General features: G+C 43.6%; 2 protein-coding genes across 2 annotated transcripts; both read left to right on the forward strand.

Annotated features, from left to right (window-relative positions):
• Nucleotides 1–3,699: 3,699 nt before the first annotated feature.
• Nucleotides 3,700–9,742, forward strand: GPD1 (glycerol-3-phosphate dehydrogenase 1). The gene is made up of 8 exons (XM_027844383.1): nt 3,700–4,008; nt 4,597–4,774; nt 5,589–5,729; nt 6,045–6,183; nt 6,377–6,489; nt 7,803–8,036; nt 8,334–8,440; nt 9,084–9,742. The coding sequence occupies exons 1-8, from the start codon at nt 3,710–3,712 to the stop codon at nt 9,178–9,180; spliced, it is 1,308 nt and encodes a 435-aa protein (XP_027700184.1). The 5' UTR covers nt 3,700–3,709; the 3' UTR covers nt 9,181–9,742.
• Nucleotides 9,743–12,616: 2,874 nt separating this feature from the next.
• Nucleotides 12,617–26,890, forward strand: LOC114029668 (cytochrome c oxidase assembly protein COX14). Its single transcript, XM_027844266.1, has 2 exons — nt 12,617–12,790; nt 26,487–26,890. Exon 2 carries the CDS (start codon nt 26,495–26,497, stop codon nt 26,672–26,674), a length of 180 nt encoding a protein of 59 aa, XP_027700067.1. The 5' UTR covers nt 12,617–12,790; nt 26,487–26,494; the 3' UTR covers nt 26,675–26,890.
• The last annotated feature ends 1,006 nt before the right edge of the window (nt 26,891–27,896 follow it).

Here is a 27,896-nt window from a genome sequence, read left to right on the forward strand (position 1 = left end):
GCTGCTTTTTCTTAGGATTCCTCCTAAGCCAGGGCATTTGGGCTGGGAGCCCTGCCTTTCCTCACATCCATTCCCTTGTGTGTTGTCACTGCCAGCAAAGGCATTCATTCCTTCCGGCTATTGCTTGGAGATGTGGCCACCAACCCTCCCACTCCACCTTTTCCCCAGCAGAGAGAGACACCTCAAACCCAATGGATAAAAGCCCTGGGCCATCTCTGTTTCCCTGTCCCTTGCCCCTTTAGTTAGTACCCCATAGTGGGTCATGGGGCATTGGGGAATAGGGAGAGCCGAGGGCTGGAGAGCGGCTCTTTATTGGGTTTGTGACTCTCTCTACCCCTAATCCCAACTGAAATCCTTCAGCCCCTCAGGTAAGCAGCAGGGCCAGGGGTCTGGCCCAGTAGAACTGAGATGGTTTTGCATCCTTCCAGGAAAGCTCCATATTCCTTTTCCAGGTTGAATTTTTCCCTTAAGTTAGCATATCTCAGGCTCGCAGACTCAACACAGCAGGGTGGGAGAGAGCTAGGCGCAGAAGGGGCGTTGGGTTTGGCCTCAGCTCCAAAACCCCACAGAACTGACAGACTCCTGCCTCCCCACCCCTCCTCAGGCTCCTGCGAGTATACCCTCCTCTGTGCCTGCTGCACATCACGTGGCAGCGGCATCTTCCCACTGTCCCTCTGAAAGGCTTCCCTTACACTACTACAACGACACCTCACAAACCTCTGTTGGGGGAGGGCAGCTGAGCCCTGGCCCCGCTCCTGGCCAGGACCGTGTGAAGGAAGCTCAGACACCGGCCTTCCTCCCACCACTTAGGCAGTGTCCCTGTTGCAGATAACTTTTTATTAACTGAATATTATGTTTTTTCATGGACCAAAATTTTTTTTGTACTGTTCCCTTATAGATGTCACCCGGTTTTAATAAAAGCATCTTCTGAAGGATGGGTTCCCCCTTCTTGATAGAGAACTCTTCATCAATCTAATGACCTCTATTTACTACCAATTACCATGTTCACAGCCTCCGTTTTTTGTGGCTTATACTCTACAGGGAAAGGGAATCTGGGTACTATAGGAAGACTAAAATAACACTGAGGCATTCAGTACTTACCAAGATTAATTTTCAGGTATGGGGAATTTGAGGGGGTGTGTGATTATTGTTACCTGTGGTTGGATCATGGGGCCCCTCCCCCACACCCCATCTTCCCTGAAGTTCTCAACATCTGGGAAGTTCTACAGCTTGTACCATCTCTGGTCCCTCCTACCTTGACCTTCCCTAGGGTCATCTGAAGCCTTTGATTCCCTGGGACACTGGAGTTAGAGCTCCTGGAATTAGTTGTCCTTGGGAGAGGACGAGAGGTGGGGTGGGGTATTGTCATTGTTTGATGAGTTTTGCTTGCCAGGTCATTTTTAAGGCTCCTCTGTGGCCGCTTCCTATTAGCTTCCCTTGTCTTAAGGATTCCCTTTTTAAAGGCCTAGAGGATACAATCACATCTAAGGTTTGGAAGTTGTTTAAGCTGTTGTTTTTATTTTATAAAGTGAGCCAACCACTCAAGAGCCAGAAGGATCCCTCAAGAGAGATTGGTCCCCAAGGTATATTAACCTACACTGATATTCCCTACAATCAACTCACTTATTTGTCCGGCAGATTGTCTCAGGCTTTCCTTCCACCAGTCAGTTTGGTCCTTGGCTGCCAAGTTAGGATCCCACTGCAAGGAGAAAAGGGATTAGGCACAGCAAGTGTGTCTGTTAATAATTACATCCCAAAGTTAAGCAACTTTTGTTATTTGCTTCCTTACATTAGTAGAGAGTTTCAAGTAGCTGGTGCAATTAAAATGGGGTATATTAGATTATAGTTCCTAGTCCAAATCTTAGAACCTTATCATATCATGAATAAGTAGGTAGCTTAGTGGGAGGGGTCAGTGACATTGGAACTGGGCAGGGTCTTAGATGCTGGACAGTAGTTACATTTGCCTTGTATTAAATAGCATTTTCTTGGGAAGATGGGGTGTGGGGGAGAGTCCCCATGATCCAATCACAGGTGACAAGAATTACACACACCCTCAAATTTCCCATACCTGAAAATTAATCTTGGTAAATAGTTTGCAGTTTGGTCTCTTAAAGAGTCCTAGCAGTAGTAGAAACTAGGGGTGTAGCATTGGGCCATCCTGACTTTTCTCTAGACCTTAGTTTATCTTTATTCCTGCCCCACCCTCCTTGAGATAACACTGGGGAAGTAGGAAAGAATCAGATGAGTAGAGAATCTTGGCAATAAAATATCTCATTTGATCCTCACAACAACTTTGTGAGGTAGGTGCTCATTTAACCAGTTGGGGAAACTGAGACAAGCAAAAGTTAAGTGACTTGTCCACAGTCACCCAGCTAATAAGTATCTGAGACCAGATTTGAACTCAGGCCTTTGGGATTCATCTACATTCTGTGGTACTTCTGTCAAGTGTCTTCTGACCCTGTGAAGAAAATGGAGGTGTTCCAGGAACAGAATTACTCCACCTTTGCCTATCCTCCAGTGCTTCCAGCTGGTACTTGAGCCCTTGCTGCCAGCCTTATACACACTGTGCCAGAGGGAAGATGGGGGTGGAGCTGTGGGAAAGAAGCTGGCCTTGAGTTTGAATCAACATTGTGTTCTGAAGAGGGAATAAACCAAGCTTCAGGGAAATTTTGTTGCCCTGGGATAAGTTCTATCTTAGCCAGAGGAGGGATTGTAGAACCTGGACCAGCCCCTCCATCCATCTTTTGGGATTTAAAAAATAACAATGTGTACTATTTGTTGTGAACCTTCACCTCCCATGTGCTCACTTCTGTCCCCCAGTTAGATGGGGGTTCCACTCTAGCCCAGTTCTTCTCTAGCAGCAACTGCCAAGGCAGGAGCTAGGCATGTGAGTGCAGCCTTAGGCTAGGGTGATGTCTGCCTGTTAGGCCAAAGTGCACAGGCAGCAGTGCCCAAGAGGCCTCTTACCCTCCTCTCCAAGGCAGTTTGGGAACCTTTGCCCTCTCTTAACCAAACATGGCTATGTGAACACACCAATTTGGACCTACAGAATGTATTGTTGCCATTTTTCCTGACGCCCCTTCATACGCACTCTAGGAACAGCGTGGTAGTGTCGACAAAGCCTGCAACCTGTGCTTGGGATTGGATTGTAGCAGGCGTGAAAACTGCAGGGGAAGGGTATCTTGTCCATTGATATTGCCTCTGCTCCCCTCTAAGCCCTTGACAGGGAGGTGTGCATGGGAGTTGGGGGAGGGGGGCAGGTATAAATTGATTGACTCTCTGCATAGTCTTCCTCAGCATCTTTCCACCCTGTCATTCCCAAATGAGAGAAACTCCACCACCCTTCAAAAGTGAGTCTATTCCAAAGGTTGAGCTCTGTCATATGGGGACCTGAATCAACAAATTTTCACCTCACACACCCTCAGCCATATCTGAGTCAAAGGAACCTGAGGTGGGGGCCCAGAATGACTATTTTATTGGAGATGCATTTGGCCTTTAGTGTGTTGGTTGAGGAGCCAGACCTCATGCATTCTCAAGCTCCCTATGTTTGTGCTAAGTTATTTGAGGGTTCCCCGTCTGTCAAGTTGCAGGATACTAGCCCTCATAATCAGGTGTTGGTCATTGTCACTGCTAGACAACAGCCTGGTGCTTTGAAAAGGTATAATTCCTAGGTCTGCTGATGGAAAGGACAGTCTTGGTCCCTCGCCTAATGAACTCTCCTAGGAAAGCAGGAGACCAGAAGGTGCCAGCCGAGGGGAGAAAAAAATTGAGATTAGTCTCTGTCCTGATTCCCTGTCCCCACCTCTCTCCATTTGTTCCTCCCTGTCCCTGCTGGACTCTCCCTCACTCCCACCCCCGCTTTAGGGGTGGAGCTTGGCTTCCCCGACATGCCACAGTTAAATGCTCCGAGCAAACGGAGGAGCAGGGCAGTGTGGTACAGAGCTGTCCCAGGCTGGGAGGCAGGACCATGGCTGGCAAGAAGGTCTGCATCGTGGGCTCAGGGAACTGGTAAGAGGCCCTGTTGAGGACTATGGTGGGGAGAAAGGGAGGGAAACAATATGACCACCAGGAGGGTATGAGAGGAGAGAGAGTAGGAAATAACCCTCTGCCCTGCCTTAGCCCCAGCAGCTGCCCCAATAATCCTATATCATTATTTTGAACAAGAGCAGGATAGGGCTTCAGGGCTGCTACCTCTCCTTCCAATTGTACCAACACCCCTGAAGAAAAGAAGGCACCTTGACTTTTCCTCCCCACCAATATCCGATTGATTATGTTCCTGTTGGGGTGACAGCAGGTGCCTTTCCTGAGAGCAGCAGGATGGTATGAATCTGGAACCTGGGTCTCATCCCCAGTGAGTAGGACTAAATCTCATTAGTATCCCAAACTAGTTAGAGTCTCAGCCCCATTATTCCTTGGGTAGGAGTGGGGGATATGATAGGAAAGGTGGTTATTTACATTTTAGTGGGCTCAATCTATCTGTTAGCCTAAGGATAGGTGCTAGCTGTTCCCACTATCATCTCAGCCTACTCAGATCTTAGAAACTACTCCCTTACCACCAACCTCACTAAATCCTCCTCTTTTGCCACCATTCCTCAGGGGCTCTGCTATTGCCAAGATTGTGGGTAGCAATGTGGCCCAGCTGGCACAGTTTGACCCTCAGGTCACCATGTGGGTGTTTGAGGAGGAAGTCTCGGGCCAAAAGTTAACAGAGATCATCAACACGAAGCATGAGAATGTCAAATACCTACCTGGGCACAAGCTGCCTCCTAATGTGGTGAGGTCCCCTTAAAGATGAATGGGGGTAGAGAGAATGATGGTGGAGAGTTTATGGGGGTCACACTCCAGGTCCTAAATTAAGAGGCTATTTGAGGGAACCTGGACCTAATCCCAGGTCAGTACCAGCCCCAGAGGGTGACAGATCTGCACAAAGAATAACCTATCTGTCCAAGGGCTGTTAGTCCCCTAATACTAATCTGGGGTTTCTCAGGACCGGAGAAGGAACAGAATGTGGTCCCCACTTTCCATAAGGTAGCTCCACGGCTGGGTTGGATGAGAAAAGGGGGAGGGAGATTTAGAAGCAAGTCATCTCTGTGGCAGCCAAGGCCAGGCATCCAGACTCTGGGGTCCAGGATAGTGCCCCTGGCTCTCATCGTGTTACTCATTCACCCAGTGGCTGACCTTGGAGACAGCTCTGTGGATTATAGGAGTAAGGCCAAACTCATTTGTCTTCCACCTTCCCCCTGAAAAGGGGGAGGTCATGTTGTCTGCAGCTCATTTTTAGCCCTTAAAGTCATCTGAGTGCTTCAGCCACCCCAACCCATCCTCTTTTTAGTTACCTGTCATGTCCCATAGACATGGCTTAGAAGCAAGTTAGGGTTTCAGAAGTTGTTTTCAAGAATCTGTTACCCCACAGAATAGCTGGAGCAGTTGGGGGAGGGCAGTTGGGAAAATGCCCTGTCTCTTTAAGTCTGATAGCTCCTATGAAACCCAATCCTGCCCCCATGCACCCGTTTCCCTGCTTGTTTTTCCCAGCACCCTCCCCCAACCCCAAGAATAGTCCTGTCAGCACTGCTCTACCACTCCTGTAGGTGGCTGTACCAGATGTGATCCAGGCAGCAGCAGATGCGGACATTCTCATTTTCGTGGTGCCCCATCAATTCATTGGCAAAATCTGTGACCAGCTCAAGGGTCATCTGAAGGGAAATGCCATTGGGGTGTCTCTTATCAAGGTGCCTAGGGTGGGAGAAGGGGGGCAGGGGGAAGGAATGGCTATAGTGAGGAGTGAGAACCAGAGTAGCAATTGCAGAGAAATAGGGGAGGGGAGTAGTGCATTGGTTTGGGGCATTGTGGGGATGGCTAAGGAAAGAAGTTCGTCCGGTTCCTAAGCTGGGATAGGAGAAAGATCTTAAGCAGAAGGCAGTCTACTGAATCGTAGTTTTAGAGGGCATAGGTCTCCACGTATGGGACTTGGGATGATAAAGAGGGGTGGGGGGAGACGGGAAGTAACAGACAAATGCTAGCTCTGAATCCCATTCTGTGCCCAGGGTGTGGACGAGGGCCCCGATGGGCTGAAGTTGATCTCTGAGGTGATTCACGAACGACTGGGCATCCCCATTAGTGTGCTGATGGGGGCCAATATTGCCAATGAGGTGGCTGATGAGAAATTCTGTGAAACCACCATTGGTGAGACCTCCTTGTCCCTACCTTCACCATAGCCCAACCCATCCCTTTTCTCATCTTTTTTTCCCCATAAAGATACTAACAAGGGGAAGACTAGAGGGAGGATAGAGGGGTGCAGTAGGGCAAGGGGAGTAGAAGGGGAGAACAGCTGTCATTGAGGGACGTCTCTTGCTCAGCCTCATCCCTTCCGCTTTAGGTTGCAAGGACCTGGCCCAAGGGCAGCTGTTGAAGGAGCTGTTGCAAACACCAAATTTCCGAATAACTGTGGTGCAAGAAGTGGACACAGTAGAGATCTGTGGGGCCCTCAAGGTGAGGGGCAAGGGGAGGAGTTAGGTCCTGCTGGGCTCCATAGAGAGAACTATAGGCTGCCTGGACTCCAGGCTAGATAAAACCCCAGTGGGTGCAACCTATAGAGGCAACTTGAGGAAACAGGTTCAGATCCTCCCTGCACCCACCAGATGAAAAACCCCTGCCCTCATCTAGACCACCCATGCCCTTTGCGAGAGCCCTATCTTAGAGGCTAAAGGAAGATCCAGAGGGAGGAGAGAGCCCCTGCCCTTGAGTAGTTCTCAATCTAGTGGGAGAGATAGGGAGACACCAAGGATACAGACTTAGAGATAAGAAAAGAACATGGGACAGCCAGAAAGAGATCTAGAAATAATGCTAGAGGTATGGATTAATCAGGGAACTATTTCTAGAGGAAGGAGGTATGAAGTAGGGTTGGTAAGGGGACAAGAACAAGCAAGTATTAAGTGCCTGCTAGGCCCTGAGCTAAGCACTACACAGATATTACCCTTCAAAGTAGGTGCTATTATTGTCCTCATTTTACAGATGAGGAAGCTGAGGCAAACAGAGGTTAAGTGACTTGCCCACAGTCACACAGCTAGTGTCCAAGATTGGATTTGAACTCCGGTCCTCTTGACTCCAGGCCCAGCACTCTATGTCCTGTCCACCAAAGTTAGGTGGCACAGGCTATGCCAGAGAAAAGGAACAGTTTTGGACTCAGGGAGGGCAGCGTGAAGTATTTTGGAAACAGGTTAGGGCAGGAGTGGGGAACCTGTGGCCCTCTAGGTTCTCAAACGCAGCTTTGACTGAACCCAAACTTCACAGAACAAATGCCCTTAACAAAAGGATGTGTTCTGTAAAACTTGGGACTCGGTCAAAAGGCCGCACCCAAGGACCTAGAAAGCCATGTGTGGCCTGGAGGCTGTAGGTTTCCCCCAGCTGCTCATCTTCCATGTTGGCCTTGCTATTGAAAAGGCAGAACCCTCTGCTTTAGAGATTATTAACCTTTTTTGTCACGGATCCCTTAAGCAGTCTGGTGAATCCTATGGAACCCTTCGCAGAATATTGTTTTTAAATGCATAAAATAAAATACAGAAATTTAAAAAATTACAAAGAACACCGATTATATTGAAGTAGAGTCATTAAAATGCAGAAAAAAAAAGGTTGACAGACCCCAAGTTAAGAACTTGTGGTTGTGATACTCAATCTAACCAAGAGTAATGCCTCTCTACCCCAACCAGGTCTATAAAGAGAGCATATGGGGTTGAGGGAGGAGATATGGTGGCCCTTAAGATGCCGTCTAAGGACTACATTCCTTCCCCCCCTTCCCCACAAAGAACGTGGTTGCCGTCGGAGCTGGCTTCTGCGACGGATTGGGCTTTGGTGACAACACGAAGGCCGCTGTGATCCGGCTGGGACTCATGGAAATGATCGCATTCGCCAAGCTCTTCTGCAAGGGCTCGGTCTCCTCGGCTACCTTCTTGGAAAGCTGTGGGGTTGCTGACCTTATTACCACCTGTTACGGGGGGCGGAACCGAAAAGTGGCTGAAGCCTTTGCTCGAACTGGAAAGGTGGGGGCTCAAGAGGTGGGGTGGAGGATGGCGAGGGTCCAGGGGGGCAATGGGGCAGAGGAGAGGAGTCGGGAAGGCTTCCGGGAGGTGGGGGGCGGGGTTGGGAGGGCTGAAAGATGCTTGAGGCAGGTACTGGGGAAAAGGCACCGGCTAAGCATCTGCTGTGAATGTTCTTACCCCTTCCCAGAATTCCTCCCCAGTGCCCCTACTCCCTATCTGAGATTTCAGGCTCCTCCTGACCCCAACTACTGAGACCCTCCTGTCCCTACCCTCCTCCCAACTCCATCTCCTTCACAGTCTATTGAACAACTGGAAAAAGAGATGCTGAATGGGCAGAAGCTTCAGGGGCCCCAGACAGCTCAGGAGCTGCACAGCATTCTGAAGCACAAGGGCTTGGTGGACAAGTGAGTGCGGTCCCACTGAACGAGACCTCCTGTTCCCTTCCCCACCAACCCTTGCCCTCCTTCGTCTCACCCTTTCCCTGTCACAGGAGACAAGATCTGAGGGGCCCAGGGATAGGATTCTGACAGTCGGGCATTTTGTTTGACCCTCCCACTTCTCCTGAGCACCCCAACCCCTTGCATGGAGACAGGGTCCCAGTCCTCAGGCTCACTCTAAAAGCACGCACAGAAACACGAGCGTATATGTTGAATACATAAACAAATCCTGCTAGAGGGATGCCGGTGTGATTAGTTGAGGTTGGGCAAGCTTCCGGGAGGCAGGGAATCTTGAAAAGGGTTTAGAAGAGGTCTGGTCAGAGCGAAGAGAGAAAGAGAGAAAGAGGCTATGGCTATGGCTCTGTCTTCTGCCGGGAGCAACTGCCTAGACACAGGGAATGGGGCGGGGGCAGGCGAGACAAGGAGTGGGTATGAAGGACCCCCCAGTCCAGAAGAGAAGAGTGCGGGCCAAGACTGTGGCGGCAGGAACAGGGAAAGAAGAACCATTTGTGAGGGTGCCTTTCACCCCAAGGCTGAGGAGTTTGTCATTAGTATGTGAAATGGGGATCTTCTGGACCGCGATTCATTCTTTCCCTGCTGTTCTTCCCAGGTTCCCCCTGTTTATGGCAGTGTACCAGGTGTGCTATGAGGGTCACCCAGTCCAGAAGTTTATCCACTGCCTCCAGAACCACCCAGAACACATGTGAACAGCGCCGGGGCTAGGTTACTGGAGATCCCCAGCTCCCTGAACCTGGTTCCAGGGCACTCTGGGCCCCGACACCTTTTCCAAGACTTCACAGTTGCTCACTCTCATCTCAACTGGAGGCCAAATCAAACCCAAGCAGTTTACCTCATCTCAGCTTGGGAAGTCCAGAATTCTTGTGTCTTCCCCTCCTGCCACCTCCTCTCTTTCTTTTCCCTTTGGGGATGGGGGAAATGAACCTCAATGCTCTCTGTCTAATAGGGGGCCAGAATGGCTGCTACATTTTGCTAACCTACAAAAACTATGCCCAAAGCTAAAAACCCTGTCCTCCAGTTCCCATGCCCAACTGAGTGGCCACTGAGGCAACCAGCCGTGTCAGCTTCTTGTGGAAGTGAGAAAGTTGGGGCAGATGTGGCCTAGGAGGTGGGCTGGGCTTGGGGGAGGGAGAGAAGAAAGGGGAGGAAGATAGAGCCTCATGAACTTCCCTGGCTCCAGCCTCACCAGGGGCACTGCCCTGTGTCAATGGATTTCAGTGTTTGTTACAAAATACAAAGATCTCAACTCCCCTCCAGCTTCTCCTAGCAACATCTCTGTCCTCAGAACCCTCTGAGCATGTCCATTCCCCTCCTCCCCTGGCATCAGAACCAGCTATACTGGCATCAGAGGCCCTGGGGGCCCCTCTCCCCTCCCTGGGGCTTTCCTGGTTCCTGGCTTTTTGAGCTCTGGCACTTTCCATGGTCTTGCCAGCTCCTCTCCTACCCGGCTGACCTTTCCAGTGACTTTTCTCCCCTGCCTCCTCCCTTCCCCCTCCCTGGGCTCGCTCACTCTATCTCTGGGTATCAGGAACTTAATCTGACTGTACCTCCTGTACCTTTTCAGCGTGGCTTTGACTCTGACCTTTTCATTTACCACCCCCTGCCTTCCCTCCCTCCAGCCTTCAGTTGAGGATATGACATATTGAGAAGGCTATCACTCTGAATACCACCCCTCCCTTTCCTAAAATACTCATGCTCCTCAGTCTCAATTCTACCAAGCAGAAGAAGGAGCTACTGATCATTATGGGGGTTGGGAAAGGTGCTCCTCCCACTGGTTTCTCCTCCCACTTCTGGGGGGTGGGGAGGAGGTATTAAAAGTGAAGAAAATGGCCTCATGGAGTAGGGGTGGGGAAACGGGTTGGGAGAAAAGAGATCTCCACATGCCACATCCTGGAACATGCAGAGTTAGAGGGGATGAAAGGGAGCAGGCCTCTTGGTTAAAGAGGGCGCTCTCCAAAAGCTCAGAGTGTTCTCAGAGGAAGGAATGCCTGCCCACATTGCCTCAAGAGCGTTGAACCCAGGGCCCAGGGGAGTGAATGAAATATCCATACCTATTTCTCAAGATAGGTTGACAAAGGAGTAAAGAAGAAGGGGGGCTTAAGTGAAGAAAAGGGAATGGGAAGGAGAAAGGAGAGAGAGAGAGGAGAGGACTATTCTTGGCTCTAGCCTTGGCCAAGGATCAGGTGGCAGCAGCAGGAATGTTTGCAGGTCAGCAGCCTGGGTACTGGGCTATTAATAGTCTGGGGCTCTGTCCAGTCAGCAGAGGGGCCACTAGTCAGTGAATGGCATGTTGTGGTCCACTAACAAGAAAATGGCAGCTCTACAGCCCATCTTCCCCAAATCAGGGACTAAATATCTCTGAAACCACTCCTTCAACCACTGTCAGGCAAGAACCTTGGGTTTTAGGAAGTCTTGTGTAGCAATGAAGGGCTACCACGCCCCTGGATAACTGATAAGGGAGATAGGATTACTAGAGGATCAGGGTCAGCCTTCTAGGTCTTCCTGAGTGGTACTGTCATACTATTCTCCCTCCCCAGGAAGCTGAGTTGGGGGAAAGACCAGAGAACCCACCCCCACCCCTACCCCATCACTTAGAAATAGGTCTAAAATTCAGTAATATGACTTACTGACACTGAACAGATTCCTACCTTTTTTTCTTTTTTTTTTTTTTTGCTGAGGCAATCAGGGTTAAGTGACTTGCCCAGGGTCACACAGCCAGTAAGTATTAAGTGCTGAGGCTGGATTTGAACTCAGGTCCTCCTGACTCCAAGGCCAGAGCTCTATTCACTGTGCCACCTAGCTGCCCCCAGATTCCTAACTTTAATCTGGGTCATTCAAGTCAAACATCTTTGTTTCTATAATAAAGCCAGATTCTTTTCTGAACTGAGTTTGTGTGTGTGTGTGTGTGTGTGTGTGTGTCACACTGTACTCTTCACTCCTCCCCCACCTTATTTTTCTTTATGGTGAGGAGAATTCAGTTTTTACTGTTTTAACAACAGCAAATTTGTCATTCATCCCCAGAGCCTCTTGCCCTCTTACTATTCTAGTTCATTGGTCTGTGCAGTGGAAAGAATGGTGGATTTGGACTCAGAGAACCTGGGTTCAAATTGCCTTCCTTGGACCTCTTTCCTCGGTAACTTTGTGGTCCAGTGGGTAGAGTGAGGGGAACCTGAATTCAAACCACCCTAGCTGTATGACCCTAGGCAAGTTACTTAATGGGGGCCAGCTTCAGTTTTCCCCATCTGTAAAGCACGGATAAAAATAGCACCTATATCCTAGGGTTGTGTTAGGATTAAAGCAAATCATATTTGCAAACCTTAATAAACATTATTATTATCTGCAAAATGAGAGGTTTGGGCTAGATCGCTTTTGGCTTTAAATCTTTGGCCATATTAGAGCTTTGGAAACACGCCTGGAGAGACTGGCCAGGGTCACACCACTGGTTTATTCTGGGGCCAGAACTCAGGTCTTCAATCTCCAGGTTCAGAGTTTCTTCCTATCACTGCTTCTCTAGATTCTTATTATGATTCTTCCAAACAAATACCCAGGGCTTTAGGGATCTGTGGCAGCTTGAAAATTAGGGAAACAATAGACTACTTTTGGCTTTCCAATTCCCACTTGACACATGACCACTGTCAAACTTGGCCATATTTCTCTGCAGGGTCCAGGTGAGCACCTTACTTAGTCGCCATAGGTCACCCCTCTTTGGCATTCATTCTTCTGGGAAAGTGCGGGAAGAAGCACCAGGGGGCGCATTGACGGCTTCAAATCGAATCTTTCCAGAAAAGGATCTGCCCGACGACCAGTGACATCACTAGATCATGCGTGCTTGGGATTGGCCTATCGATTACAGCCCTCTCGGACCTCAGCGTCGGGGAATCCTAATGAGGAATGACTACAAAGTCCAGGATTCTGTGCGTTCAAACTGCTCGTTGGCGACTTTTAGGACGCCAATGATTGGCCCGGTGAGCCGGAAATTCATCGGATCCCGCCAGCGTTGCGGCAGATGTTCCTCCTCAGAGGGCGGAAGTATACTCTAGTCGGCTTCGGGAAGTTGACTTCCCTCTCCGACTGAAGCCGGAAGTTAGTTCGGGAGGGTGAGAATCCATTTCCGCCCTAACGCTTCTGTTTAGGCGCCTCTCTTAGAGTTCAAGGCCTCCAGTTCTCCTCCCCCGACTCCCGCTGTTGCATCTTTATGGTTCCGGTCCCACCTTCCCTTGGGGCCGGAAGTGGCGCAGCGGCGAAGGTTGAGCGAGTCGACGGACTTAGAGAGGCTGCGGTCTTTTCTGTGAGGGCCAGGTACGAGGGAGGGTATGTGGAGCTGGAGAGGCAAGGCCGGGGAGGGTGGTTCCAAAAAGCGCTAAAAGACCTGGTTCTTACCCAAACTTAGGGAAAGGGTGGAGCAAAAGGTTGGAGAGGGAGGGAAGCCGGCCGGCCCGAGCGGCCTGAGGGTCGGGGCCGGGGAACGAGCGCTGGGTGTCCGGTGGGCAGGCGTGGAAGCTGACCGGCCCCCCCTGCGGCGTGGCCGGCTGCCCTTGCCCGCCTGTCCTTCTGCTTCATCGGCCAGCGGGGTCAGCTCCCGAGAGGCCCGAACAGAGACCCCCTCCTGAGCCCTGGGCTCTCGGCCGCCGAGAGTTAGTTACTTTTCCTAATGCGCGATCTCGGCGTCCTTGTGTCTCTCTGCTTCTGCTCACAACCCCTTATCGGGCAGGTCTTGGGGCCACCTGAAGACCCTTCATTTTCTTACTCGGGTTTTTAAGGTCTAATGCTCCAACCAGACTTCAGTCACATTGTAACCCTGCTCCCGTCCCCTAATACTTGTAGACTTGTTATCCTTAGCCTTTGTATAGAATACTCCCTTTGCTTTGATCCTGCTCCAGCTATGCTCCTTTTCCTCCCTTTCCCTTTTTGCCTATTCAGTTCAATTCAGTAAACTTTTTTTTAAGCGCCTACTATGTGGCAGGCACTGTGCTAAGCCTTAGGCATACAAAAAGAGTCAAAAGACAGTTCCTCTCCTCAAGGAGCTAACAATCTGATGGAGGAGACAACATGCAAACAAATCTTTACAAAGCAAACTATGTAGGATAAATAGGAAATCATCAAGAGAGGGAAAGCACTGAGATTAAGAGGGCTTAGAAAAAGATTCTTATAGAAGGTGGAATTTTAACCAGGACTTAAAGGAAGCCAGGAAGGGTCAGTCAAAATCCTAGTCATCTTTCATCGCTCAGAGTTAGTTCTTTTTTTTTTTTTTTCTTTTTGGTTAGGCAGTGGAGTTAAGTGACTTGCCCAGGGTCACGCAGTTATGAAGTGTTATGTGTCTGAGGGTGGATTTGAACTCAGGTCCTCCTGAATCCAGGGCCAGTACTCTATCCACTGCGCCATCTTGCTGCCCCCAGAGTTAGTTCTTACATGAAGCGTTCTGGGGCACCCTCCCAAATGAGCATTGAACTCACCTTCCTCTGAACTGCCACTTCTATTTGAGTCTACCTGGCTTATAGCACTTATTCAAATACTGAAATAGATCTGTGATTTATGTCAGTCAGTAATTTAGCATTTATTAAGGCTTACTCTATGCCTGGTGGCCCTGTGCTAAGCACTGGGAATATAAAGAAAGGCAATCCCCCAATCCCAAAAAGAAATAAAGAAAAACAGTCGCTGGCAAGGAGCTCACATGACTTTGGATAGTCCCTCCAAAGATGTAGATGTTTCTCCATCTGTTTCTCCTCATGCTTTGTTCATATTCTTCTAGGAATTTATCACAAGAGGCACACCCTACTTAATGGAGGCCTTTCTCCTGACATCTCTAGGATGAGTAGAGTTCTCAGGTTACTTATTTGTTACTTCTTGCCATCTGACCAACCCATCTCTTCTTTCCTATTTCCCCTTATCCTTTTTTGCATATAGCACTTATACCTTTTAAAAAAAATTCTGTGTCTTATCTTTCCTTTGGGGATAGGGCTTTGTTTTATTTATTCATAGTGCTCAACAAAGTGCCTTGCTATAAAGTTTTTTTAAGAGGAAAATTCTTCATTTGGATTTTGCCTGGATATTAACAAGGCAAAACTGGACCAAGAGAATTACAAAGAGCTTGTTAAAAGTTATGTCAAGGCAGCAAAATATTGACAGACTAATCAGTGGAGATCAGCAAGGGATTCAAGATGGAGCCTGCTTTTACTGATTAAGTTAGATAAAGACAATTAAGATAGGACCATATCAGTGAAAGGAATTAGTCCATTGCATTGTAGCGCCTCCTTTATTGCCAGTATCTGAAGTCTACTTGTTGTTTAACAGATGTTGTTTAACAGATTGTAGATGATAAATAGCAGATAGTACAAAAGCTACAGACTAGGTGATGCCACCCCCCAACATATTAACAAACTGGTCAGGGAACAATGGGTCACTGACTTGGCATAACTTTTAACAATTCCCCCGGTTGGTGTTAACTATATATATGGAAATGACTGAACAACAAAACAAAATATACATATATACTTCCACACCACATTTGGTTTTATATCACTCCTTAATCCTCAGCTATATCATCCTAATCTCTGCTGAGTGTGCCCAGTTAATCGCTTTAAGCCAGGGGATTTAAGCTCACAACAGAAAATAAATGTGCTTTGGCCATGGGTGTCACAAATAATGATCCTATGTTTCCATCAATGTCACAGAATTGAATAAACTTAGATAACAGTCATAATCTCATGTATCCCCCAGTGAGACAAACTTTATTAAATAGACCCTGTATGTAAACTAAGGCCTGTTGCAGATCAGGTCATTTAGAGGGCATACTAATTTTAGAGAGATTTACAAATCAGCAAAGTCACCAGGAAAACTCAGTAAACAGAAATACCATAAAACAGAAGACCAAAGTAATAAAATAATGATAACATCAATATTCCTTGTAACCTGGTAACCCACTCCCAGTGCTCAGTTAATCAACACTTTTCATCTTGAGTCCCAGATGTCCCATGCAGTTGTCTGGTTCCTAGAAATAGCTTACCTTGGATATTCTGGAATAGGCCTCGGTCTCATAGCAGCTCTGGAGGGGTCTTCTTTCAGTGGATATTCTTCCCTACTTCCAAGTCACTTGGAGAGATTCCTAAGTAGTTCTACCAAATCTGTTACTAACAAGACTTAATACAACTTAGTTTAACTTCTTAAATTTGGTTTTTTTAATAACTAGGTCTTGTGGTTAAAAACTAGCTCAAACCTTATGATTCTGGTCTTATTGACAATAGAGCTATAAGAAGAACAATAAATTAGAAATCCATAATAGACCTGAAATGTCAGAAAATTTCAGTTATTACGTATCATTTGCTGTTTCTGTTGTCTTTACAATTATTAGTTAAATTTTACATGTAAAATTCTGAACCCAATTTTTAGAACTTATTTTTATAACATTCTCAAAGCTTGTATATCCTATTAGAATCATTTACATTTGACATATATAATTATCTGATCTTGTTGCTTTCTCAGAATTTCTTTTCACACCTGCTGATTTAGGAGGAAGAGATACTTTAAGGATTTAATTCTGTACATGAATACATAGCTACCAGCACTGATGCTTTTTTCTCTAGGTTCAACAGGTACACAGATGAAATTTGCTTAAAAGCTACTTAATAGCAAACAACAAAAGACTTGAGATGTGTAAATATACTTGGAATGTGTAAATATACTAAGTAATTAATGCCAAATTGTATACAGAGAATAGTTTATATGAAACAAGTTGTCTATAGTAAAACGTTCAGTCATTTAACCATGTTCAAGTGGAATAGATATTACACAAATATAGATTATTGCTCGTAAAAGCCCTGTAAGCAAAGGGAACATCTTTAAGGTGACTCTTGAGTAGTTTTGCATTTCAGAACATGCTTTATATACGGGTCTTAATCCCATATTAAATAACAAACCTAAGTAAAATCAGTTTTCCTGCAAGGTAGTTCACAAATTATTCTCCACTAAATTAACTGATTTCACGGAAATTGTATTCCTTAAAAATAGAAGAGTTTTCTGACTTTAACCTTGTGAGATTAAATTTGTGAATTAATAGATTTATATCTTTGTTTCATAAGCTTCTTAATCATTGTCTAATTATTCCCGGATTGAAATACTTCAGGAACTTAACCTTATACATTTGACAAGTTCAAGCACTAATTTAACTCTTTCTTAGGATAGAGGAAGAATAATGGACATGGTATGATAGTGTTAAAACTGGTCCTCCAGGCCCAAGGGCATAGAATGATAAGTATACCAGGATAGAACATCCTTAGCTCTTTTTGATTTCAGCCAAGAATCATAGTTAAGTTTTAGGAACAGCTGATTATACAGCAAAATTCCACCTCATTTACAGGGTATTATCGTCAGTGTCTGGATTAGCTGTATGGGAAACATTCTTGTTCAAAGGGAAGTAACAATATAATATAGGGAAACTGAGTCAAGAGGATCCTACCTTCAGCCATGCCCAAGTTGTCCCCTCAATTTTTCCCAGACACAGATATCTATATGTAGCAATTTTCAGACTGGACTCCTTCTGGGCAGCACGTGGCATCCCCCTTGAATGGTGGACTTTTGGTCTCATGACAGTACAAGCAGTCATATTTGAAATCAGAACTTAGATTGATATCAGATTACAGTCCCATGAGATATTACTTCAAATAGCAAGTGTCACTAATCACAGCTTATGGCTAATTTTTTTATTTTCACATAGTCATTTTTGTAAGGAAAAATTAGAACTAATAGGAGGAACTACCAGAAAGAAGAAACAAAACAGAAGAAAAAAAATAGCAAATAGTATGCTTTAGTCTCTGTTTAAACTCCATAGTTCTTTCTTTGGATGTCGATAGCATTTTCCATCATGAGACTTTTGGAGATATCTTAGATCCTTGCAATGCTGAGAAGTGCTAAGTCTATCAAAGTTAGTTATTGCACAATGTGGCTATTACTGTGTACACGGTTCTCCTGGTTCTGCTCACTTCACTCAGCATCAGTCCATACAAGTCTTTCCAGGTTTTTCTGAAGTCTGCCTGCTCATCATTTCTTATAACACAGTAGTATTCCATTACATTCATATACCTCAGCTTGTTCAGCCATTCCCCAATTCATGGCATCCCCTCAGTTTCCAGTTCTTTGCCACCACAAAAAGGGCTGCTATAAATATTTTTGTACTTCTGGGTCCTTTTCCCATTTTTATGATCTCTTTGGGATATAGCCCTAGAAATGCTATTGTTGAGTCAGAGGGTATGCACATTTTTGTAGCCCCTTGGGCATAGTTCCACATTGCTCTCTAAAATGGTTGGATCATTTCACAGCTCCACCAACGATGCATTTCTGTTCCAATTTTCCCACATTTTCTCCAACATTTATCATTTAAGTTACTATTTCTTTCAGGTATTACAATAGCAAAAGTTTACCAAGCCTTAAAAAAAATTCACATCCTTTCCTTATTTTTCTTCTAGCTTAATTTAAACTCATCCTGGTGTAAAAATCAGTCATTAGAAATCAAGCAAATAATTATATTCTGGGATTCCACGCAGATAGTTATGTGTAATTTATTCAAAACCCAGGAAAAATATTGGCCAATTGCTGTAAACCTCCAGACTAACAGATATCCATCTCTTAAAAGTATTGTATGGCAACACCCCTTATGGCAAAAACAGATCTTTTTAAGATTAGATTTTTTTTTTGAGACCAAATTGGCTCAAGATGTATCTTCAGTATATACCATTCCAGGTATAAGTTCAAAACCTTCACAAGTGATGGGCAAATAATCTCAGAAGAAACTCTTTACTATAAGCGGGCTTGAAAATTTCACCCCCATTTTTGCAGGGAGTGGAAAAGGGGGTCTCATTTTTTTCAGTAAACAAATTCATTACTTAGGAATTTTACAAAACTAGCAAGCTTTTTCACAGAACTGATAAGAACTTATTACACTGTGCAAGCAGATGATCTCAGGAAACCTTGTAACTTTATGAATAAGAAGATTTTACGAGATCTTTGTACCTTTTCCCTCACAGTAATCCTCAATTTTCCCTTTTAAAATATATCCATCTTAAATACTTGATAGGGTTTAACATTATGACAATAACCCTTAATAATTTCATAATTTTCATAAGTAATAACCAAATAATTTTTGCTGAAACTTCCTCTTAGCTATAGGCAAACCTAGAAGTTTCTAGTTTCTTAAATTTCAGTATTTCATTCTTATTTTTAATTTCAGTATTTCAGAATATTGTACAACACATGGTCAATGGGACTGAATAGATAAGTTTTTTTTTTTAACATTTTTGCCATCTTCTTTTAACAGTTCAGTTCATAATCTAACAATATCCAAATTAAAAAAGAAGCTGCTTTTCTAAGCATATTTGATATGATGATTTACAAAATCTCACAATGTCAGAAAATTTAGAAACATAATAGCAGCATAGACAATATTATGGATTTCAAACATGAAACAAAACCAATCACCAGTCTGGTCACCTCAATTCAGTTGAATGAATTTCCAGGTTAATTTACCTGAAAAATCATCATTCACCTTTGGCATTTTATGCTAATCATATCCAAAACTCTGTATAAAGTTATCCATTATGGAAATAAGAAGAAGAAGAACGATAGTTAATCATTCATATAGTCACTATAGTCCTTGCCATATGCCAACACTTTACAATGTGATTCTCACAACAACCCCTGGGAGGTGGATGCTATCATCTTATTTTTTCTTTTACAGATCAAGAAACCAAGGTAAATCAAGGTGAAGTCATACAGCTAATCAGTTTCTGAGACTGGAGTTTTTTGACTCAGGTTTTCTTGATCTATGAATTTTCCTAGTGTTTTTCATGCTTTAATGCCGAATAACAAATGTATGTTTTTCATTTGATTCTATTTACCACAATTATCCTAATAGGCAAACACAGACCACATTCTGATTTATTTTCAGGATAGACTTCGACCAAAATCTGGATTAATAATCACTAATGTTAACATTTAAATCTCCATTTATCTAAGAGCAATTTATGGTTAGCACTTCAAAAAGAGAGTCCATTATTATCAATAAACTCATTTTTAGAGACACATGAGGTGCTCGTAGTATAACTTTGTGTCTGTTTCCTTTCAAACACCTAAAGAGCCTAATTGAATTCCTTTTATGTCCCTGATATAGTCCCCACCCTCTCTTATCTGTTCTGGAGGCCTTTCAGATAAGGAGTGGCTCTATTCTTCCCATCTCCCAGCTTTGGAGCCAGTGAATTTCAAGCTGTATATCATGAAGAATAACCACATAAAGTTTCCCATCTCCTTCTTAACCTGAATGAGATCCGGTGCTTCCTCACTTCTCTTTCCAAATCTCCCCAGCCCCTTTACTCAGCCAAAATCAGAGGTAGGACTTGAACCCAGATCTTCATAACTTTAGATGAGAATATTCCCACTTACCTATGTGGAAACAAGTTCAGAAAGTTTAGAAGGGTCATTACATGTTAAAGTGGCCAAGCTGGGACAGGATAAATCTAGTCTTCTTAGCCCATTAATTACTATAGGATTTCAGAGGGAGGAGTAATCACCTCTAACTGGGATAGTCGGGATCTCACAGAAGGTGGCTTGAGCTGGGCTGTGAAGGGATGATAGGCATAGGCAGTCCTTCCAGGCTGTGGGGAACAGAAAGCTAGGGATTTGAGGATTATCTTCAGAGAGCAATGAATAGACCAGTTTGACCAGAGTACTGGATTCCTTTGGGGGAGATAGTAATTAGGTGGACTTCATAATCTAGGCAGAAGGAAACAGCTGTGGAGCACAGTGGATGGAGCACTGGACGTGGTGTCAGATCTGAAGTGAATATTTCCACAGACACATAATAGTTGTGGGATCCTAAATGTCTCCCAGTAACGTAACTACCTTACAAAATTGTTGTGAGGAACAAGTGATATGTGTAAAGTGTTTTGCAAACCTTTAAGTTCTATATATAAAATGTTATTATTATATATATATATAAGTTATAATAATAGCTATTATCAATAATAATAAATAGGAGGTAAGGTGGTGAGTATAGATTAATTTTTGAGAGGTTTGGTTACAAATGACAAAAAGTATCTTTTGCTGGAAGGGAACTTAAAAGTCATCTGGATTCAGTTCAACAAAACATTTATTAAGCTTTTACTATGTGTAGAGCATTCTGCTAGGTACTAGGCTGCAAAGACAAAGAAACAGTCCAGCCTCTACTAGGTCATGTCCAGTGACGTGAAAATCACTACCTCATGGGGTTGCCTATTCTATTTTTGGACAGCTCTAATTATTGCATTCTTTTTTATATTGAACTGAAAACTGCTCCTCTGTAACATCTACCCACTATTCCTAGATCTACCATCTGGAGCCTCACAGAATGTTTAATTCAATTTAGACTTGCAGAACACAGATGAATTAATTCAGGCTTCTTGCCCCTAAAAATCTCTGATTTTGAATCTTCTGAGATTGACATTCTCTTTTGAGATATTTCACAGGCATATAGCATCACCAGAAGAACTTTGGAAATTTAAATAGTGCCCCTCTGCAACTTCTGTTCCTTGCTCCTAGTTCCACCTTTTGAAAGGGCCAAGCAAAATAAATTTAATCCTGTTTCTATGTAAACAGCCCTTCCAATACATGCCTTTCTTAAGTTTCCTCCAATCTAAAAATTGCAGTTCCTTCAAACTAATCTCTGTGTGGTATGATTCTCTTACCATCCTGTTTGCCTTTTCTTGGAGGTATGAGGTTTGTCAGTGGTATTCTTAAAACAGGAGCTGAGGAGGATGAAAACAAAGTGCTCAAGGTCCAAGAATAGGCAGGCCTTTAGAGCCTCTTAAATGTGTATCCTTATCCTAATCTTTTTTCCACTTTTCACTTAGTGGTTCCCCTATCTAGCTTTGAATAAACTTAGTGTTTCCTTAGTATAATCTGGTCTCTGAAGTTATTGACCTCCAGTTTATGGAGCCAGCTAGTGGGTGTTACTCTCCCTGGACTCCTCAAGACCCTAGCTTGAGAAATCTCCCAACAATTTGGTGTCAGAAGTAAGGTAACTGGAACTTCTTTGGGGACCCGTGAGACCAGTAGCACAGGTGAATTATCAGGAATGCCGCTAAGGTAAGACTTCTTACCATTCACCAGACTTTCCTGTGTTGTCCCAGCCCTCTTGATTCCTGAAGGTGGTAAGAGTCATTTTTTTTTTCTCTGAAAATCATGCCTTCTTGAGACCTTCTGGAAACTTTAACAAAAAGGGTTAATGTAGGGTTTTCTCTATGGACTCATGATCTCCTGGACTTTACTGAGTGTTCAGTTGTTTGAAACGTAGCACAGCTAGTATTAGTCTGTGTGACAAAGAAAGCCTAGATACTTTGGAAGATTCTGAGGAAAGACTCTTTCAAGGAAAATAATTCTCTCTGAGAGTGATGACTGTGTATAGACATCCTCCCTCTTTTCTGTGGATAGACTCATCCAGGAGTAATAAACAGAGTAAAACCACCTGTGGGATTATAGTGGCACAAATGGCAATAAATAAATAATTTCTAACCAGCCTTGATAGTTACCCATAGGATTATCTCTAAAACATTTCATCTTTCTCTTGTCAAGGGGAATGAGTATACCATGGATGATCCCAGTTAGCAGTGGCCAAATGCAGGATCATTTGACTTATTTACAAAGCTTTTTAGAAGATTCTGACCCAAAACATGGGATATTATTATTTTTTTTTTGAGAGATCAGATATGTTTTAAAAGAAGAAGATAGCATTTGCTAGCTAGAAGGATTCCCTGACAAAAACAGAAAGTAAAGTTCTGGAGTTGTAGCAAAAACTGCTAGCGTTCCAGAAACTTCCATCCTAAACTGATCCTACCATTCTTAACCTTTCCCAGAAATTCTTACTTCCCTCTGTCCCCCCTACCCCTTTTGAGCAGCTCTTTTATACTCCTCTTTCCCCTTCCTGATTCCCCTGTAAAAGATGCCCGAAAAGGAATCACTCCTCTCATTGAATTTCTTCTTTAACAAAGTATTTTGTGTTAAGTCACTTCCCCTTGTATTGCCCCTAATCCTGCTAGTCAAGAAAGAAGGAAAAGTTGACCAAGATGGGAACCCTATATGACCACTTTGACTAAGATTTCTGTATTATCAACTTCTTTATAATTTCTCGCCACTTCATTGTTCCCAGCCCTGTTACCATACTTTACTCTCTTTTGCAACCTGGTTTATGTTGTTCACTTTTCCCTTTGCCTTTTTTTCCATTTTCTCCATTCTACCCAAATTCCCAGTTCCTTTTTGTCAAGGGACATCAGCTTACCTGGACTTGAATTTCACAGGGGAATCCCCTTCCCTGTTTTCCCAAATATTAAAGGAAGACTTCCCTTGTGGATCCACCTTTGTCTGATATGTTTATAACTTATTACTTTGAGTCAAAGCCGGGAAAATTTTCTCATAATTCTCTCTTTATTCACCTCATTTGCACAGCAAGGCAATAAAATGTCAAAATCCAAGTTCCAGTTTGGCCAAGGAACTTACTAGGTCATGAGATTTCCCACCATTCGTGCCACCTTGGGTCAGGCCCACTTTATCACTCTCCTGTCTATTCCCATGCCAGTAACTGAAAGGCAAATTGAGAAATTCTTAGGGGCTCCTGTCTGTTGTAGGCAGTGGATCCAACAATTTGTAGGTGTGGCAAGGCCTTTCTATTCCTTGCTCCTGACCTTATGCTATGGGACAAAGAACATGAAGTGCTTTTTTCCTTCATTCAGTATGTGAACTTCACCTCCAGATTTAGGTCTCCCAAACTTTTACAAATCCATTACCTTCTTTTGTCATGAAGACTTGGAAGTGTGGCAGCTGTAATGTGCTAACCTCTAGAACCTGAGATGTGGACCATTGCCTTTTTCTTCTAACACTTTGATCCTGTAGTTCAGACTTCAGCTGTGGCTATCTTTATGATAGACAAATAGACCTTTCTGACACCTCCCCCTTTTTGTTCCCAATGCCATTTTTCCTGTTCCATGCTTACCATACACAGTATCTTTTGATCCGGAGACCGTCTATGAAAAACCCTTCCATCACTCACCAGCAACTATGTTACCCTTTTCCCTAAAGGAGAGACTCACTCCGTATTCCATGACTGCCTCCAGATTTTTCATTTATGTATGAAGCCATGCAAAAAATTATTCTCCTGCCCAATGCTGACTTTATTCTTTTCTGTAATGGATCATTTAAGGAAGCCCCAGACTCTGGTGGTATCCTGTATTGTATCCACACTAATCCTTTGTTTGTGGAGTTATGAACTAGTCTGGAAAGCATTTTGAAATTGTGGCCAAAAAGCTATCATGTATATATTCTTTGACCTAGTGATACTGTTACTAGGTCCATATCCCAAAGAGATCAAAGAGGAAATATGTACAAAAATATTTATAGCCGTTCCCCACTAAATGATGTATACCAGAAGCATACCTAGTGTCTGTGTGGATGTTCAGGGAAAACCCTGGGGCTAAATGGAAAACACTGTACTTCCATTGTATCCTGTGTAAGGTCCTATTAGCTTTTTTGAAGGCCACATCTAGAAGGAAAGCAGTGGGATCATAATAGGAGTTTTTAGCAAGGTTGATAGAAAGGAGCCAATGGAAGGGGATTCATTGAAAAGTAAAAAAATGATAACTGATGGAAAAGGATCCCAAAGGGTATGAAGAGGATCGAGACTAGTAATTATTCAGTCCCACATTAGCCTTCTTTTTTTCAGATTGAATAATTTATTATAGACCTAATCAGGAGAGGGCTCTTGGGTAATTGTTTGATCTTTATATCTCCTCCCAGGCCCTAGCACAGGAAGTTCTTTAAAATAAATTTTTATTCCATTACCTACATTCTTTTTCTCTTCCCCGCCCCCACCCCATCCCCACCATCCAGAGAGCTTATAAATATTTTTTAGAAGAGAGAAAAAAACTTTCAGCAAAAGTAACCCAAGACATTTTAAAAAAAAATCTGACATATGCAGTTCCACATCCATAGTCCTCCACCTCTGTAAAAGTACTCTGAAGGCTATTCTCATAAATCTTCTGACACCAAGTTTGGCCATTATAATTTCACAGCATTCAGTTTGATTGTTTTGTTGTTTCTGTGTATATTGTTGTAATCTTTGTGTATGTGGTTTTCCTAGTTTTGCTTATTTCACTTTGCATTGCTTTATGTAAGTCTTCTCATGTGTCTCTGTATTGATCATCTTTATCATTTATTATAGCGAAATGATAGTTTTATTAATGTACCAGAACTTGTTTAGCCATTTTTGAATGAAAATCTGCTTTGTCTCAAGTCTTTTGTTAAAACACAGATCTCAACTGTAAATATTTTTGTATGTATTTGGACCTATGTTTTTATTTTTAACATCCCTGGGGTAAATCTCTAGGTCTAGACATTTTAGTCACTCCTGATTCCAAATTGTTTTCTAGAATTGTGGAATAATTTCACAGGTCTACCGGTAGTGCGTTGGTATGACTTTCCGGAACTCCTCTGACTTTGACAGTTTTTATCTTTTGTTATTTTTGGCAGTTTGCTGGGTGTGAGTGAGGTGAAATCTCAAGGCTCTTTTGTTTTTTGTTTTGTTTTTTTAAATAGATTTATATTGATCTTTTGTTTCTATATCATCTACATTTCCCTTTTTACCCCTTCCATGACACCTCCTCAGAGCATGCCGTTTAACAAAGAATTTATTAAAAATTAAGTTTTTTTTGTTTTTTGCTTTTTTTGGTGAGGCAATCCAGGTTAAGTGACTTGCCCTTGTTAAGAGTCATGTAGCTAGCAAGTGTTAAGTGTCTGAGGCTGGATTTGAGCTCAGGTTCTTCTGACTCCCAAGGCCAGAGCTCTATCCATTGTGCCACCTAGCTGCCCCCAAAATAAGTTTTCATTAGTGTCTTTATATATTGATTTTTTTTCCCGATTTCCCTCAGTATCCCTCCTACTCCCAGAGAGCCATCCCATATAAGAAGCAATATTTTTAAAGACAAAAAGAGAGAAGATTAGCCTAATCAGTACATAGAGAAGTCCGAAAATAGGTATGCTGTACCACACTTGTAGACTTCCTGTCTCTTTAACTTTTTTTTTTCAAGGTAGGTAGGGTTAAGGGACTTGCCCAGGGTCACAATGGTGTCAGGTGTCTAAGGCTAGATTTTAACTCAGGTCCTCCTGACTCCAGGGAGGTGCTGTATCCATTTTGCCACCTAGCTGCCTCACCCATCTCTTTAAAAGGGGAGTGTTGGGAGTATCTTCCCATATCTCTTCTTTGGAACCATCTTGATTCTTTATTATTTTGCAGTATTCACTTTTGATTTTTTTTGTGTGTGTAATTCGTTCAACTCTGTGTTGTATGTAGTGGACTACACAATAGGCACTGTGTATTTTGCTTTCTTGGCTCTGCCTGCAAAGAATTTAAACAATAAAAAGAGAAAGGGGGGAAAAATTCAGCAAAACTGATCAGTACATCAAAAAAAATCTGATATTGTATTCAGTGTTTTATATTTGTGGACTTCCTTACCTTTACAAAGAAGTGAAGGGAAATGTTGAGGCCAGGCTTGTTCTTTGCAGTTTTTCAGCATTCATTTTTTGATTGTTTTGTTGTTCTTTCTACTTACCTGAATGTCTGTATTATTTGCTTGGCTCCCCTTACTTTGTATCAGTTCATTTAAATCTATGCTTCTCTATATTTATCATTGCTTCTTATAGCACAGTAATTTTCCATTATATTCGTGTACCACAATTTTTCTATCCATTTCCTAATTAATAGATATCTAGTTTGTTTCTGTTTTTTTGCTACCACAAAAAGTGCTGCTATAAATATGTTGATGTATATAAAATTTTTTGGTCAGTGACGACCTTGGGGTATACACCTAACTGGAAATTTTAACTCCTTTATTTGCATAATTCCAGATGACTTTCCAGAAAGGTGTGAGCACTTGGGAGTATGTGTATCATATTCAAGGGTTTGGATCTGAATCCAGTTTCTTTGCAGGGGGCAAAATGCCATCGGCTAAACAGCTAGCTGACTTTGGCTACAAGGCCTTCTCTGCCTCCATGATGTTGCTCACCGTGTATGGAGGCTTCCTGTGTAGTGCCCGGGCCTATCGCTACTTTCAGCATCGTGGTGTCCTACGTCAGGCAGCTGAAGAACAAAAGACTCCAAACGTCCTACGGGACTGAAGAGATCGTTTTATCGCAGAATACAGAGGCCTGAGGCCTGCTGTAGAACACCTGAAATTGTTTGCATGCCCTCGCCTGAGAATCTCCCTGGCTTCCAGCCTTGGTCAAAGGAATGTACTGATGTGCTCCCTGCCGAGTTCTGATTGATGATGGATCACAATGGAGGGGTGACAGTGAAGGACATATAAAGACATTAAATATGGTTTGCCATTTCAAGCTCGTGGTATTTGTTTATTTGAGTTGGGGATTATTCTTTTTGATTGGGGCAGAAATCACAAGAGATAAAAGCTCAGCTTCCCATCGTTCTGGTCAGACTGTACTCCTAACCTCCTTGACTTTGATTGCCTAACGTGGGTAGTTACCTACCTGAGAAATTTGGGTCGAGTTTATTTTTCATACACTGCTAAAGCAGAAAGTGATTGCAAGAATCATCTATCCATACCTCTACTCAAAGTATCAGTCACTCTATAATATCCCTAACAGGTGCTATCCATCCTCTGCTTCAACTCCTTCAGTACCTGGGAACTTGCTAAACAGCCCAATCCATCATCAGACATCTGTAAGTGTTAGGAAGTTCTTAAGTAAAAACCAGATACACCACCTTGTAACTTCCATACAGTTTTGCCTCCTAAAGCTTAATCCTTTCCTCTGGCAAAGAGTGATTATGCTTCCTTCCTCTCCCAGGTGTTTTTCAGTTCCTTCAGCTGATCCTTATGGTTTCCAAACTCCTCAATTTGGTACTCCTTGTTGGTATTGTTAATAGGACCCAGAACTGAATACAATACTCTGTAGTCTGATTGATACTAAACTCACTAAGTATATTAGCCTTTATGCTTTTTTCAAGTAGCTGTACTCAGCGGCAAACCTGTTAAGATTGAATTAGAAGCCTAAAGGATTATCCTCAAGAAGTTGATAACCCCACATGTAAAAGATATCGTTCCTTGGGATTCAGTGGGCTTTCAGACTAAAATTCCCTTCCTCAGAGTAGGAGAGGAACACATAGTTCAACAACCCAGGACCCTAAGCCCCAGTAATCTGGATAGCTTGACTTTGGCTTCTGTTTTTTTAGGGGTACATAGGTGTATGTAACCTCAGAGGCCAAATAGTCCAACTCCAATCTGTTCTTGGAACAAGAATCCCTACATAGGTGAGAAAGGGTCATAAAAACTCCTGTGATGGGGAGCCCAACCCACAGTATGATACAGTAGAAAAGAGTGATGGG

Source organism: Vombatus ursinus, unplaced genomic scaffold, assembly GCF_900497805.2.
Source record: "Vombatus ursinus unplaced genomic scaffold, bare-nosed wombat genome assembly UNPS02014941.1, whole genome shotgun sequence".
NCBI classification, from domain to species: domain Eukaryota; kingdom Metazoa; phylum Chordata; class Mammalia; order Diprotodontia; family Vombatidae; genus Vombatus; species Vombatus ursinus.

Coding starts and splice junctions, on each gene's coding strand:
- GPD1 (XM_027844383.1), top strand. CDS start 3,710: ATGAACTCTCCTAGGAAAGCAGGAGACCAGAAGGTGCCAGCCGAGGGG. Junction 6,184..6,376: donor ATTCTGTGAAACCACCATTG/GTGAGACCTCCT, acceptor CTTCCGCTTTAG/GTTGCAAGGACCTGGCCCAA. Junction 8,441..9,083: donor CACAAGGGCTTGGTGGACAA/GTGAGTGCGGTC, acceptor TGTTCTTCCCAG/GTTCCCCCTGTTTATGGCAG.
- LOC114029668 (XM_027844266.1), top strand. CDS start 26,495: ATGCCATCGGCTAAACAGCTAGCTGACTTTGGCTACAAGGCCTTCTCT.